The 16,717-nt window shown below is 39.0% G+C and overlaps 1 protein-coding gene and 1 non-coding gene across 8 annotated transcripts in view; one reads left to right on the plus strand and one right to left on the minus strand.

Annotated features, from left to right (window-relative positions):
- Positions 1-16,717, plus strand: part of Eml4 (EMAP like 4) — a 109,186-nt gene that overhangs the window by 47,670 nt on the left and 44,799 nt on the right. For all 7 annotated transcript variants that reach the window (XM_051175167.1, XM_051175165.1, XM_051175166.1 and 4 more), the window contains exon 2: positions 11,772-11,954. In XM_051175167.1, the coding sequence (XP_051031124.1) occupies positions 11,772-11,954 (183 nt within the window). The remainder of the gene's footprint in view (positions 1-11,771; positions 11,955-16,717) is intronic.
- Positions 8,123-8,229, minus strand: LOC127214979 (U6 spliceosomal RNA). Its single transcript, XR_007833913.1, has one exon. It is a non-coding gene; the product is annotated as a U6 spliceosomal RNA (small nuclear RNA).

Below are 16,717 nucleotides of genomic sequence, written 5' to 3' on the forward strand. Positions count from 1 at the left end.
CTTAAAAACAATTCCTTGGGTTATAATAAGTAGATAACAAATGTGTCTTAGTGTTCTATTGCTGTGAAGAGACACTCCGACCAAGGCAAACAATTCTTTTAAGAAAGAAAGCATTAATTCTGGGCTTGCTTACAGTTCAGAGACTTTAGTCCACTTTGGTTGTGGTGGGAGCATGGTGGCAAGCAGGCAGGTGCTGGAGAAGTAGCTGAGAGCTACATCCTGATCTGTAGGTGGAGGAAGTGGGGGGGGGCAGGGAGACCTCAAAGCCCACTCCCAGGGATATACTTTCTCCAACAAGGCCATACTTCCTGATCCTTTGAAAAATGTCACTCCTACTGACTAAGCATTCGGTGTATGAGCCTTCTGGGGCCATCCTTATTCAAACCATTACAAAGTATCTCTGTTGCTGTTCCACTTCCTAAGTCAGAAAGAAGTTGTCCTTTTATATTATTATAGTTTTGAATGCAGGTGATTAACATTACTGTGTACTACAAATTTAAAGTACCTGAGTTTTACAAAATTAAATGAATTTTTTAGTTAAAACTCTTTAGAGAAGGGTTTTACTTTGGAAGTAGGATATTATGATAAGTAGGAAACATAATTCCTATATGAATATGTCTCCGTGTGTGCATTTGTGTTTTTATCCATACATTTTCTTAAGTTATTTCCTAGAATCAATGCTAGCTTTTGCAGAATATGTGGTGACATTGACTTCTTGATATGTACTTCCGTCATTTCTGACTTTATGCAGCAGTTTTTAATGATAACCAATTCTAGTTAATAGTTAATAAAGGCAAGTTGGTGAGGGCTGGTAAGGTGATTTAGCAGGTGTGGGGGGGGGAAACAGTTTACTGAATGAGAATCTTTTTCTGTGATTTACTAATGTGACAAATCAGCTGTAGATTTTGTTGTGTCTTTAAAGGTAGTATTTGGAGGCCTTCAAGAACTATGTAATGATTCTATGCCTCTCGTTACTGATATGCTTTTGAATATTATATTTATACTTTTACAGAAGGTTTTTCACACTGAATAAAAAAATCAGTTAACTAAACTTGAACTGAAAATTTATGTATGCTATTAGATAGGTTTGTGTTACAGTGTAATTTTATTTTGCTTTCTTATTTAAAAATTTGTGGGGGGTCCCTGCAAGTGTCACTGCCAGGGAGGAACAACCCTCTTGAAGGCAAGAAGGAAATCTTGTTCAGCACGGCTTAGTTAGCCAGGGTTCAAACTTCTAGAGTCTGACAGCAGGCAGTTTATTTTGATATATTTAAGTACACTACAGCTTTGGGGAAGTTTCCTGATGACAATTATCTTAGTCCCATGTGCACAGTAAAGCTTAAGATGTGGCTACATCAGAACTCTTGCAAAGTAACATGACCATGAAGATGGATTCTATAACTTAGAGCCTAGGATCCGGTGTGGTCTCTGACCAAGATAGTGTAGAGGTCACCAGACTTTAAAGTACATCTGACATCACCCGTAAGGATGGGTCCTATTGACTGTGAAGCAATGCTTAAGACAAAGGTGTAGGGAGGGGGAGTCTGGGGTAAACATAACCTAGGGTTCAGGTGAGCCCTGGCCCTACTGATGGCACAGCTCATTAGGCTGTCAACAACGTCTACTCACAGCCTTCTGTGTGGAAAACAGGTTGTACAAATCCCTTCTGTTGAAGACACAAGCCTGCGTGCTTAACATTCTCTTGGTTTCTCTAGTCCCTATCTGTGAGCAGGACTCCGTGCCCTCTACAAAATGTTTTGTTTTGTTTTTGTGGAAAATTCATCTAAAATTAAAAGAGAAGTTCTCTGAAATCCTATTTCCCAGAGACTTGCTCCAACATTTCTATGTGTGTTTACCAATGGAAACAGCTCTGCACAAGTACAGCTACAGCATTGATGGTGCCCTGCAGGTTTTCTTATAGTGTGTCCCTTCCTATTAAACTGTGTTTATAGATGCTCACTGTCCTTTTTAAGAACTCTTCGACATGCCAGGATACAGTGTCTTACTTGATTAGCTCCTACTGACTGTCATTTGTGCTAATAAAGTTGTTTAGCTATAAGCAATATGTGCTGTTTCAATGGTTTCTCACTCTGGACATGTCTAGTGTTCTGTGTAATCTGCTGTTGCTATTCTGATAAGAACTACCTAGCAATTTAGCCAGCAGTGGTGGTGCATGCTTTCAATCCTAGCCCTCAGGAGGCAGAAATAGGTAGGTCTCTTGAGTTTGAGGCCAGCCTGGCATTTTATTTTGTGTACCTTTTAGAGTTGGGCTTAAAAAGAAAAATAGGTTGCTATGTAATATATATATTTTTAAACCTTCCATTTTTCTTGTTTCTGTACTATAAAGCCTCAAGGCTCTTGGGAATATACAACTTCATTTTATCGGTTTTGGAATTTAATTTGCAACACTAACTCCCTTGCGCCCCCCCCCCACACACACACAAATGAGTAAATCAGCATGACCTATTCATCTTGCCCTATCTTTTATAAGGAAGGAAAACCACTCCATTCCCCCACCATGTACCTATATGCATAAAATAGTCTTTTGTATGGTTGCAATTGTCCTGGCTAGGATTAATGATGTGCTCAAGCCTCATCCTGTCCTTGTCCCTGTCCCCTCCCTCGTTGGCCACTTGAATGTTTCCGTTTCAGTATGATGTTCAGGTGTAGCCAGAGTTTTCCTGTGCCACAGCTGGCCCAAAAATTACTCAGAAAACTTAATATTATTTATGAATGCTTGGCCAAATATCATAGGGTTATTACTGATTAGTTTTTACAACTTAAATTAACCTGTTTTTATTAATCAATGTGTGCTGCCCCCATGGCTTGAATCTTTGCCTGTCTTCTTGCTCCTCTGAGTCTCTTGGTGACTGTAGACTCTAGCATTCTCAATTTGACTCTCCAGCCTAACTTCAATTCTTGCCAGTTAGCTTGTTTAAACCAATCATAGCAACATACATTCACACAGTGTTAAGGAATATTAAACATTCAGGCTTTTGTCAGTTTTTCAGAACTGATTTTCAGGAGTTGTCTGGGATACTAATCCACTAGTGGTGTTATATGCTGCCTCTGTTCTTGTTTGTAGATTGCCGTGCTCAGATTCTGAATTCTATTGTGGTTAAGTACCACTTTTTACTGGTATGAGAAGTTGTTCTTTTCTGTATCTTGTTTATGAACTTTTTCCTACTTTGAGTCTGTGAACATATTTTATGTTACTGGCATGTGGTAGAGCTTCAGAACTGCCTATGTGAACTAAAGAGCCCCATCCTGCAGCATCCCATCCCTCCCAGCTTTTGGCCAGAGAGAAAGGGTTTTGTCTGGAGAGTCTTTTTTTAAGTAAAGTTCTGGAGTTTGGGGGACCTTGCAGTAAAAGGTGTACTGCAGAGTTGCCTTATGGGTAATTCTTAAGAGTTTGATTTCCCTTTCAGTTCACCTACTGATATTACTCTCCAGAGATCTCAAGTAATTGTTTTGTCATTAAGAATAAAGATAGATACTTCAGGGAGCTGGAGAGATGACTCATTAGTTATCAGCAGTGGCTGCTTTCTTTGAGGTCCTGGGTTCAGTTCCCAGCACCTACAAGGTAGCTCACACAACCAATGTAACTCCTGTTCCAGATGTCCTCTTCTGGCCTCTAAGTGCACACATGTGGTAGGTACACAGACATAAATGTAAACACCTGTACATATAAAATAAAATTTTTAAAAATTTAGGAGATGAGACAGCACTGTTCGGTTAGGATATCTAATTCTCATGTCATTATACAGTGGCAAAATGTGTGGTGTCCACTGTTAGTCCTATGGTCCTAATGTAATACATTCTGCCACACCCTTCCCCCAAAGCTACATTTTAGGTTCAGTATTCACCTGGATTGTCCTCCAGCCCTGCATCTTACTATATACACAGTAAGGATACTGTATCCTGTTTCATTGTGTCATTGATTGGCTTAAATAAGATTACATGTTGTCTCACAGTGCCTAACACTGAATACACACCAACCAGTAATGTTGCCTTGGTCCTTTGTCCTTCCTTACATAGTTCATGTGTGCATTTGTCTCTTGTACATATATATACAGTTATGCATTTATGTCAATGAATCTATAAGTATGTGCACAAAGAATTTTTTAACGAAAAATACGCCCTCATTCTAGAGGCTTTTCTTTTCATGTAAGCAACACAAAGGCTTGTTTATCCAAGATCCCATAATATAAGATAGTAAATCAGAAGCAGGTATTAGTACAGGTAGGTGTAGTTATTTCTAGCTGAAAAATGGTACACAGAAACACTATAAGAAAGATTAGGGCCAGGCGTGGTGGTACAAACCTTTAATCCCAAGGACTGGGAGGCAGAGACCGAAGAATTTCTGTGAGTTTGAGGCTAGCCTGAAACACCTTCTCCAAAGAAAGATTAGAAATTATTGGGGTGTGTGTGTGTGTGTGTGTGTACACATGTATATGTGTGTGTGTATGTACATCTTCTGGGGCACCTTTTTATCACAGCTTTCAGCATAGTAATTAATATTTTTTAATTAGTAAATTTGGTTCTTCCTATGTACACTGTATATTCTGTCCATTCCCCCTCTCAGTTAATGTCTAGATGGAAATTCTCATGAATTACAATTGTGACCCTACTAGTAGGAAAACAAATTACAATGTTCAATTTTTGAAAGATTAGCATGAAGTAATTAAAATTCTGAAGGTAGTAAAATATATAGGCATGCCTCATTTTGATTGCTTCTGGGTTGCCAGCTTAGGGATATTTAGGATACAGTGTTTGTATTTCTACAAGGTGACATATTTCTTCACAGTTAAGGAAACAAGTTAATGATTCGGTGTGATAGATGTAAAATGGATAGAGCTAGTATCAGATGTTCACTAATTACATAGACATTGGTTACATTTTCTAATAAAAGAGACTTGTGTACCTCAGGAAATAGACTAGCAGGTAAATTATTTGTAGATCTATCTACCACCCTCCACCCCACTGGCTTAAGAACTCTTGAGAATCTTATTTTCAGTTCTACTTTTTAACCTTCAAGACTAGAAACTATTTTGAAAAGAGAGAATACGAAACTAAAGACTACTGTGGTATAAGGAAAAGAAATCAATGTATTTGAACTAAGAAAAGGGAGTATAAAATGAGCCCCCAAATACATTTCCTGAACAGATGCTTTCTTGAAGCAAGATTGTGTTACATTGGGAAAAGGAAACCTTCAGACTAGAGAGCACTGGAAATGAAGTCAGTCATTTGAGGAAGAAGCTCATCTTATTCCTGTATAACCATGTATCACTCACCTGACTTCTCAGTTCCTTGTCTACAAATGCTGGAGATCACTGGCTTAAGATAGTTTCTTTCTAACAGTAATAATCTATGACTGCAAGTTTAACTTTATTGTATATGTATGTCTCTCTATACTTTTGGGCCACTGTGCTAAAAGACAACTTAGCTTAAGAAGTCAGCACCAGGCAATACAGACTTAAAGCATACAGCACAGCACATTTCTGTTGCAGTACTTTATTAAACAGGGCAGTTAAGAGCATCAGCTACCAACCAAATCCTTACTATATGACAGTGCTCATTATTCATCTAGTCTTCCCAAGCCTTATGTTAGTGCTAATTAGCATGATGAAAGTACTTGTGAGGAAACCACTCACAGAGCTGGTAAGTAAATATATTTACCCAGTCAGTTTAACACCAGATTTCATACACTATTGGATCCTGTTCCTGAAAGTGTTGAGAGTTGAGATTTACATGTGTGAGTGGGGTGCATTCTTGTCTTCCACTTTAATAGTTTGCCATTGTGGTGTAAGCCAGGCTATCTGGCCCTCATAAGCTTTTGAAGATTTCTTGTCTCTGCCTTGCATCTCCCCAAAGGAGTGTTGGGGTTACATCTCTGTGTGTTGCTGTATTTGGTGTTTAACTTGGTTCTGAAGGTCCAAAGTCAGGTCTCCAGGCTAGTACTCATGTGCCTTATCCACTAAGTTATCTCCTTAGCCCAAAGGGTTGAGATTTCAGACAAGAAGAAATTGAGTAGAGCAGAAAAGAATTGTGCAGGTTCACTTCAGTCCCCATTTGTGTCTTCCTTAGTTAGACTGTCCTTTAATTGTTCATCCAATTAGAGTGGAAGAGGGCTCATTAACAACTACACTGATAAAGACCAGCAGTTTGTTTAAAACAAAGATGCTGTTTATATCACTCAGTAGTTTTAAACCCTTCTAACTTTGTAAAAGGATCTATTTATCTGGTCTTCATGTGATTATTATTAGAATGGAGTGTGAAATAAAGTAAAGGGCATTTAATTTTGGAGTCAGGCTTATGTTTAAAGTCTCAGAGAGTAGCTTGGTGTCCTTGGATAAGCTATTTAGTATCTTCAGTTTTTTTCTTTCAATATAAAATATAGACAGCACAAGGAAAAGAATGAGGTAGTTAATATGAAAAGTATAGCATAAAAACTAGGATATTGTTAATTTGATGTTTATTATGCCTTTGAAAAATTACCCTTGTATCTGTCGTGGCAGGAGGAGTTACATTTCATGTAACTACCCAACATTCACAGAATAAAAACTTTAGTCATTTAAAAAAAAAAAATGGATGGATGAAAGGCATGTGATTTGCCAACATAAAGTACCAACATGTTGTGAACCCCAGGCAAGTGTGTTATGTTAGGGTGACACTTGATAAAGCATGCACTAGGCTCTACTGCCTTCCCAAAGACACCAAGCAGATTTTGTGTTTATGACTTCAGCTTACAGCTTAACCTTCATAATTTGAGAACAATTTAGAAGGTAGTAGCTATATAGTTTACTGACTTAATTAGAATATTTGGCTTACAAGTGGTGGCTTGCAAAAACTAGATTTATTAGGTCAGATAATTAACTGGCAGAATAAAAGACTGGCTCCTAGAATTGGTTGTCCTTTTTTTTTTTTAATTTAAACTTGAAACAAGTTTGTTTCAATCCCAGTTCCCTCACCCTGCCCTCCTCTGTCTCCCCCACCACCACCACCAACCCCCATCCTATCTCCTTTCTGCTCCCCAGGAAGGGTGATACCTTCCCATGGGGGATCTTCAAAGTCTGTCATATCATTTGGAGCAGGGCCCAGGCCCTCCCCCATGTGTCTAGGCTGAGAGAGTATCCCTCTATGTGGAATGGGCTCCCAAAGTCCATTCGTATACTGGGGTAAATACTGATCCACTACCAGAGGCCCCATAGACTGCTCAGTCCTCCTATCACCCACCCACATTCAGGGGTTCTGGATCGGTCCTATGCTGGTTTCCCAGCTATCAGACTGGAGTTCATGAGCTCCCCTTGTTCCAGTCAGCAGTTCCTATGGGTTTCTCCAGCCTGGTCTTGACCCCTTTGCTCATCACTCTTCCCTGTCTGCAACTGGATTCCAAGAGTTCAGCTCAGTGTTTAGCTGTGGGTGTCTGCTTCTGCTTCCATCAGCTACTAGATGAAGGCTCTAGGATGGCATATAAGGGTCAATCTCATTTTGGTGGAAGGGCATTAAAGGTAGCCTCTCTAAGTATTGCTTAGATTGTTAGTTGGGGTCATCCCTGTAGTTCTCTGGACAATTCCCTAGTGCCAGATTTCTCTTAAAACCTATAATGGCTCCCTCTATTATGGTATCTCTTTTCTTGCTCTCCTCTATTCTTCCCCTGACTCAATCTCCCTGCTCCTTCATGCCCACCTCTCCTCTCCTCTTCCTCCTAACCCCCTCTCCCCTCCCCCCATGCTTCCAATTTGTTTGGGAGGTCTTGTCCCTTTCCGTTCTCCAGTGGATCATGTATGTCTCTCTTAGGGTCCTTCTTGATTCCTAGCTTCTCTGGTGGTGTGGATTGTAGGCTGGTGATCCTTTGCTGTATGTCTAAAATCCATATATGAGTGAGTACATACCACGTTTGTCTTTGTGACTGGGTTACCTCACTCAGGATGGTTTCTTCTAGTTCCATCCATTTGCCTGCTAATTTCAAGATTTCATTGTTTTGTTTTGTTTTGTTTTTCTGCTGAGTAGTACTCCATTGTGTAAATGTACCACATTTTCTTCATTCTTCAGTTGAGGGGCATTTAGGTTGTTTCCAAGTTCTGGCTATTACAAATAATGCTGCTATAAACATAGTTGAAAAAGTATGGAATGCTTCACGAATTTGCATGTCATCCTTGTGCAGGGGCCATACTAATCTTCTCTATATCGTTCCAATATTAGTATATGTGCTGCTGAAGCAAGCACTATTACTGACAGTCTTGGAGAGAGAGAGAGAGAGAGAGAGAGAGAGAGAGAGAGAGAGAGAGAGAGAGAGAGAGAGAGAGAACATGTTATGTACTGTCTCTGAAAACCTGGAAGGTCTCTCTGGCCTGGTGTTCAGTTACCGTTTCTATACTGTTCACTGTAAATTGAATCTTATGAAATTGCTAGCAGTCAGTTGTTTTTATACTGACTCAAAAAAGCTATCTCATTTAGTCCAACCTACTAATGTAGAAGAATGAGGCACCAGAACTAACAAGACCTAAAGAGAAGGAAGAGCTACTGCTTTTTGACCATGCCTCCACCCTTGTTTCTTCAAGGCAGTAGAAACAGTGACTGAACTTACACAGTTGCAAATAGCATGGGCCAGCCAGATGACAAAGGAAAGGTAGCAGCATAAAGATGCTTGAAGCCAGGGAGACTCTGTAGCACATGATCCATATGAAGGCCAGGCACAGTGATGCACATGTGTGAGCCCAGTGCTGTAGGTCAGTTGAGAAACAGGGATTAAGGTGCACAATGGTAGAGGAAGATACTTGAGTTAACCTCTAGTGTGTGTGTGTGTGTATGCAGGGGCATGGATGAGTATACCTGCACCCACACACACTAGCACATCGAATACACAGAACAAGATGCTTGTGTGTGTGTGTGTAAATTTCACACTTACACATATAAATAAAGTTTTATAGTACCCAAGGTGCTGTGAATTCTTCTGTGGCCAGCCCTAATGAAGCTTGTTTGACTTTGCGTACACACTGAAAGATGAAGAGGATCAGCAGGGGCTGGAGGGGGTATGAGGGCAGTGGTGGCAGAAATGTCCTCAGATTGCAATCTGTATTGTAAGACAATGCCATAATTAAATCCATTATTAAGCATATTAATGTGTTAATAAAAACTTTCAAAAATATGTAAGTCATAAGATGAGAGAATGAGTTACTCTTACTGGCCATTTGTTAAACCATCTCAGGTTTTGATATTCCTGTTTTCATGTAATAGATGGGCAAGGCTCTCGATTCTTACTTAACCCTTTGTACTTTGTGTGCCTTATAGTTTCCTCCTTTAAAGGTAAATAACTAAGGGTCAAAGAGCTGCAATCGCTTGATAATGTAATTAATTAGTATAGAGCCAGAATTTGAAGACTAAGTTAAAGACAAACCCAGCTTTTTCTTTCAACACTGTTACTTTTCTGTCACTGAAATCCCACTAAAGTCAGAAGGGATATGCTCCTAACCCCTGGGATGTATGGTCTCAGTGGTTTGAAAATGCTGAGGTTATGTCAGTGTGTTAACTCGACTAGGAATTAACTGTTTCAGCTTGAGGAATACAGCACACTCTGACTGACCTAGTTTACATTGTACTGGTCTAAGAAGTAGGCCAGGGGTGTCCATTAAGTCACTATTTCTCTCCAGCAGTTTTCTGCTTATAGAGAATTAATCAGTACCACTTGATCTTTTTATACAGCTGTACATTTTGTTAATTAAATTAATTTATTTTATATCCTGACTAGTTTTCCCTTCCTCCTCTCCTCCTAGCACCCCCCTCTTTGTCCTCCCCCCTCCCCCCATCCACTCCTCCTCTGTTTCTGTTCCTGAAAGGGCAGGCCCCCATGAGTATCAACAAAACATGGCATATCAGAGTTGCAATAAGACTAAGCACCTCCCCATGTACTAAGGTTGGACAAGGTGACTCAAGTGTGAGGAGTAGGGTCCCCAAACCAGTAAAAGGGTCAGAGGCAACCCCTGCCCTGTTCCACTGTTAGGAATTCCAGAGGTCCAAGTTACACAACTATAACATACATGCAGAGGGCATAAGTCAGTCCTATGTAAGCTCCCTGGTTGTTGGTTCAGTCTCTGTGAACCCCTGAGTCCAGGTTATTTGATTCTGTGGGTTTTCTTATGGTGTCCTTGACGCCTCTGGCTCCTACAATCTCTTCTCCAGGAGTCTCTGAACTCTGCCTAATGTTTGGCTGTGGGTCTGCATCTATTTCCATCAGTTGCTAGATGAAGCTTCTCTGATGACTATTGGGTTAGGCACCAATCTATGAGTATAGCAGAATATCAGTAGGCATCAATACAAAGACGGTTTTCTACCGCCAGTTATGTTTGGTTCTATCCTAGGTCTCTGATTCTCCAGCCTGTGGGTCCTGGTGCTCTAGGCAGTCAGGGGTGGTTTGTCTCTCCTGGCATGGATTTTAGGCTAGATCAGTCATTGGTTGAACACTCCTTCAATCTCTAGGCCAACCTTACTCCAGAACATCCTATAGGCCGAACATCCTACTCCCTGTACTTGAAGTCTTGCCTGGTCACAGGAAATAGCTATGTATCCATTATTGCTAGGAGTCTTAGCCAGGGGTCATTCTTGTAGATTGCTGGGAGAGTTCCTTACACCAGGTTTTTACCTGACCCTGAGATGCACCCTTTTCCAGTAGCCTCTTTTAGTACTCTTCCCTCTCCCCTGCTCTGCTCCCCTTCAACCTGTTCTCTCATGTTCCCGTCCCTATTCACCCACAGCTGTACATTATTTGACCTAGCAAATAGTAGATTCTAAGTCGCTTTGGAAGCATTTAATGATGCCATGGTTAAGACTTATTATAATTTTGTCTTTGTTATTATATACCTAACATATTAGGCAACAGCTTTATTGAAACATCATGTTTTATTTTTCTTTATTGGTTTTGATTTATTGTTGTTACTATTATTGCTACTACATCACTTGTTTTTAATTTTACATTTATTTATTTGTAGCAGAAATGTACATGTGCCATAGTGTAATTGTGGAAGTCAGAGGAAATTTGTGGAAATTTGTTCTTTTTTTCTACTATGTGGGTCCCAGTGATCAAACTCAGGCTGGCAGCATCTTCACCTGCTGTATCATCCTGTTGGCATACTGCTGTGTTTTTGATAGTCTTTTACAATACAGCCCAGGCTTGCATGGAGCCTGAGCCAATCCTACTGCCTCTGGAGTACAGAGATGGCAAGTATGTGCCACCACACCCAGCCATTACTCTTTTTAAAAAGACATTGGACTGTTGGAAGAAAGGAGAACAGCATAAAGTCTTTAGTTAAGTTCATGGCAGTGTTGCTTTATATTGGTGTTGAAAGGGAATGAGAGTGAAGACAAGGGAAGGGGCTTTCTAGTCAGTGGTGGAGCATGGTTTGCCGTCTTTTCCTAAAGACCATGGTGTTGTTAAAAGGGGAGCCTGGGTAGCTTGCTCTCTAGAAAACTATTCTTATGTCTCCAAACTGATGTATGTAGGAACATTCAGTAAGAAAACTAAGGTGGTATCCCCATGATGGAGAGGGACCAACCACAGAGCATTTCATCATTTTAATAACTTGAAAAATATCTTTTTAGAAGTTGCTTTTGTAAATATGGTAAAATTATTGTTTGGTTTGTTGGTTTTGTTTTTTGTCTTAAAAAAAAAAAAAAAAAACAAAACAAAACCTGATTTGGTGTTGTTTTGTCACCAGAAAGAAATCCCTTCTTAAGCAGTCAGATTTTAAAATGTTCAATATTTTCCTTTTTAGATGATAGTATTTCCGCTGCAAGTACTTCTGATGTTCAGGATCGCCTCTCAGCTCTCGAGTCACGAGTTCAACAACAGGAAGATGAAATCACTGTGCTAAAGGCAGCATTGGCTGATGTTTTGAGGCGTCTTGCAATCTCTGAGGATCATGTAGCCTCAGTGAAAAAGTCTGTGCCAAATAAAGGTGAGTAAGATCGTTGTAAACAAGAGTCTTGGATTTTCTGTCTTGTTTTTTGAAAATTGAAACTTGAAATACAAAACTATTTGCTTGTTTGAATTACTTGTGATTATAGTAGGTTTCTCTTTATTCCCCCAAATTCTGAAAATTTACACCCTATTATTTTAATTGAGAACTCTGTATAATACTTCACTTATAGGTTTTCCCCACCATAATATTTCTTACTATATAATAAATTTTGCTGAGGGCAAGGACTGAATCATTTTGCACCTCCATGATTAAACATGAGAAACATGATTAAAATTGTTGTAAATTATTTAACCAGCTTCATCCTAAACTGTCTGTGGTCAGTAAATTATTGCTAACCTCAGTATAGGTGGAATTTTAACATCCAGATGTTGAGAAAAACAGTCCTTTAGACCTTGTTGCTCTCATTCAAAACAGATGTAGCCTTTTCTATTCCTCAACCACCAAGAATTTTTAATTCTTTCAAATTAATCACGCACTTGGACTTAACATTTCTTAGTGGAGCTGATAGAGACCAGCATGGTCACTGTCCTCAGCAGTGTTTGTTTGGAAAAGGGAGGTTTGAACTGCTTTCCCCAAGTTGCAGTGAGTCGGGAGGACTAAAAGACGACACAGGGAGAAGTATGTCATTACTTTCCATCTCACTGGACAAATGCTCACAACACAGTTAGCCAAAACTCCCAGAAAGACTGTGAAGCTAGTGTTTGAGTGCTGGATTTGAAATGCATGTGGTGGTACATAAGTACTGTTGAAGTAGGGGTGAAGTGTTCTTGCTCTTGTTAGCCATTAACTTACAGATGAAAGTTGCTGTGATAGCAAGGGCTATAAAACTAAGCCCAGCATAGAATCGGTTACAGCAGAGAGGTCCATTAAAATAGACTGAGACGTGACAATTAGAGTTTTATGTATAGGAATATTAGAAAACTCTACAAAAGCAATTTTAGTGCAATAGTAGTACTGAAAATCTAGTATTTTGAGAAATGTAATTGGAATTCTCTGATTAAGAAAATTGTGGAATTAAGAGCAGTGACTTAAATTGCCTGAAGGGGGGGAAATGATAGTGGCTCTAAAAGGACACTAAATTGAAGGCCAATTCTAATATTATTCATTGATTTATGGTGCTAAGGATGTAACTGAGGCCCCACACATCCTACTATATCACTGAACTCTCTCTCTCTCTCTCTCTCTCTCTCTCTCTCTCTCTCTGTGTGTGTGTGTTGTGTGTGTGTGTGTGTATAGTTTTATATTTTAAGATGTACAAATATGTTAAGAACAAAGAGATAGCACAAGAAGATAGTATTGGTGCTGCTAGTAAGAAATGGTAAAGCAAGGTTTCTCTGAGTTTGCAAAGGGTGACCTTAGGACGGAGAAGAAACTAGTAAGTTTTTTTTTTTTATTCATTTTATTTTTTTTTTACAAAAGTTTATTACAGTGTACAACAGGTTTCAAGATAACACTTAATTCTAGCTGTAGGTGGCAAAGATGTTATAGTAGGGAATCCAGATGTTTAACAGGCTCCAAGTTAACATTTCATTCTAGCTGTAGGTGGCAAAGATGTTATGGCAGGGAATCCAGATGTTTAAATAGGAATGGAAGAGGGTCACCATCATCTCAGATATGAGGAACAGCTTATTTTTTGCCAGATTTCTTGATTCCACCTGTGGCCAGGGGTCCCTTCCCCGCGGCCTTGGCTTTTAGCTCCTTGAGTTTCTTCTGCTCCTCTTTTTGCTTCTGTTTGAAAGCCTTATCTTCCTCGTCCATCTCCTTGGGCTGTTTCAGGGGCTTCTTTTTGCCACCTTCGCGGCCCGACATGGTACCCCAAAACTAATAAGTCTTAAGTGGAAAAATGGCTACTACTTCTAGGGATGGAGAGAGATGCAGCTCTATAAAGATTGCAGTCCTAGGTTCATTCACAGTACCACTAAAAAAACAAAACAAAACCCATAGTCAGAGATAGAATAGAAAGAGATAAAACCCAGAAGAGGTTTCATCATGGGCGTGTGTGCGCACACACACACACGCACACACTCACACACACGTCAGAGCCATGTTGTTGTTTGTTGAACGTGTGTGTCAAAGGACATTTTGGCAGAAATGGGTTCTCTGTTTCCACCCTGTGGCTTTCTGAAATAAAATTCAGTTCATCAGGTTTGGCAGCAAACAAATACTCTTAACCACTGTCAATCTTACCTTCATTCTCTTTGACACAGCAAAGAGTTGTGTTTGTATGTTTATTTTCACCTTGTTTTGAGAGAGGGTCTCACTGTATGGCTTAGGATGGCCTCAAACTCAAAGTGCTACTTTCTTCCCCACCATGCACATATTATCATATCTGCCATGAAAGATAGGTTTCAGATAGGTAACAGGCTGGTTAGAGTGATGAATGGAAGACCATAGATATGAAATAAATGTTGAATGGCCTGGAGATGTAAGTTGTAAAGTTTAGGAGGAAGCAATGGGGTAACAATAACAACATTGCCCTCCCTCCCTCCCTCCCTCCCTCCCTCCCTCCCTCCCTCCCTCCCTCCCTCCCTCCCTCCCTCTCTCTCTCTCTCTCTCTCTCTCTCTCTCTCTCTCTCTCATATGACTGCATTTTGAGACCTAAATATAGATACAGGAGATTTAGAAAAGGGGGGGAATTATTCTTTATTATTAGAGGTAGTTAGACACATGTCAATGACAAAAGAAAAGAAGCTTACAGTTTGACAAAAGGTTTGGTAGGAACCACTTTGGATAATGTTACGTGGTTTTATTATCTTTCTAATTTGTTTAATTTCATATCCTTTTGAGAATCAACTTTGAAGACTGCCACAGTCAAGACAGTAATAAATGATTTGCTTAAGGCTTGATTTTTGTAAGAGAATTTTGAAGTTGCTAGAGTAGATGGGAAATGGATCAGTTAACACACAGAAGTTTGATTAAAGTGGTTACAGCTTTAGAGCAAGCTTTCTGTCTAATTGGCATCTCCACCTCAGCTTGAATCTGTATGCATGTGACAAGTCCTGCAATAGAAAGCAATGTTTCTGTGTTGTCTACACTACTTTAAATATTTGTCTTTGTTTTTAACTGTAGTGAAATAATTGGACTATTTCTGGAGTACGTAGTAGCATTTCATGCATGTTTGTAATGTGGAATGATCAGGTAAAGGTAATTGGCCTGACATATGACATTCACAATTCTCTCTAGTAACTATTTTGAAATATTGAAACAATTTTTGTCAACCATAGTTATCCTCCTATACTGTGTGGACTGTTTACATCATTTTTTCCTGTCCATCTTGACTCCTGTACCTGTTAACCATCTTTTCTCTTATACACAGACTCTTCCAAGCACTATTCTCTACTCTGAAATCAACTTTTAACTTCCACATCCACATCCACATAAGAACACATGCCATTTTCTTTTTATGCATACTTGTCTCAGTTAACATGCTGTCCTCCTCCAGGTTCTGTACATGTTATTATAAATGAAAGTTTTTTTTTTTTTTTTTTTTTTTTAATGACTGAATAGTATTCAGTCCTTGTGGGTGTGTAGTTTATGTGGATGTATAAGATACAAATATGCATACATGTCAATCATTTTTTTATTGATCTAACAAAATACCGATAAATCCATTTAAAAGAACTAAAAAGTAGTGACGTTAGGGCTTATGGAAATGGCTCAGCATTTAATAGCATTGGCTGCTCTTCCAGACGACTCAGTTAAATTGCCAGCACCCTTATGGCAGCTCATCTGTAATTCCAATCTCAGACGATCCATTGCCCTCTACTGGCCTCCACAGGCACTACATGCAAGTGACACAAAGGCAAAACACCCATATACATAAAATAAAAGTAAAGGAAAACAGGTTTTAAAATAAACCCCAGTACTTTACTTTGTCCTTAGGATAGTTACATTTTGAAATGAGATCCATTTTATTGATTATTGTTTGGGCTACTTGGTTCAAAAAACTTTTATAGAGGAACATAGTTCATTAAGATTAATCACTTCTCATTAGTGGAGATTTTGTCTAATTACATTTTCTGATATTGGTAATAAGACATGAACAGATGTAAAATTCCCTAAGTTTTGTCATTGTAAACTCTTAAGCAGGTTTATATTTCTCTTGGGATTTGTATATAGTATACTATCAAATATTCTAGAATCAGGTATTAGTTTTTAATTAGTATAATTAATATATATTAATGACATGAAAATATGAATAAATATTTTAAGCAAAATGTTTTCAAATTAAAATTTTCATAAAACTGTTAAAATAATTAAGCTTTAATTAAAAGTGAAATTATTTATTGTATTGTGGAAAAACTCTTTTAGGTTCTTAGTTTTCTTTGAAATTAGAATTAAGTACAAAATGTACTGTATCTGTAGATTTTACATCTGTAGCTTCAGCCATCCATAATTCAGAAACATTCAGGTTATGTTTAAACATCTGTAGATTTTTATATATCACTCCCTTGGATAATTAGAGTATAATCTGTACTTATTTACACTATGGTGGCATTTTAAGTAATGTAGGGAAGATTTAAAACATGCAAAAGGATATGCATAGATCATTGTGCAGCTAATGCAGGAGGACTTGAGCAACGCTCCAGATGCAAGTGTCTCTGCATTCACGCTCTGTGCTCATCTCATCATCTCCCCTGTGTTCTTTTTAAAGATGCCTTTCCCTTAGAGATTAGATTAAACCTTTGGATGAACAGGGTAAGAGTCTTTATGAGACTGTGGCTTAGAGGGGCCACTGT

Source organism: Phodopus roborovskii, unplaced genomic scaffold (assembly GCF_943737965.1).
Source record: "Phodopus roborovskii unplaced genomic scaffold, PHOROB, whole genome shotgun sequence".
Classification (NCBI taxonomy): domain Eukaryota; kingdom Metazoa; phylum Chordata; class Mammalia; order Rodentia; family Cricetidae; genus Phodopus; species Phodopus roborovskii.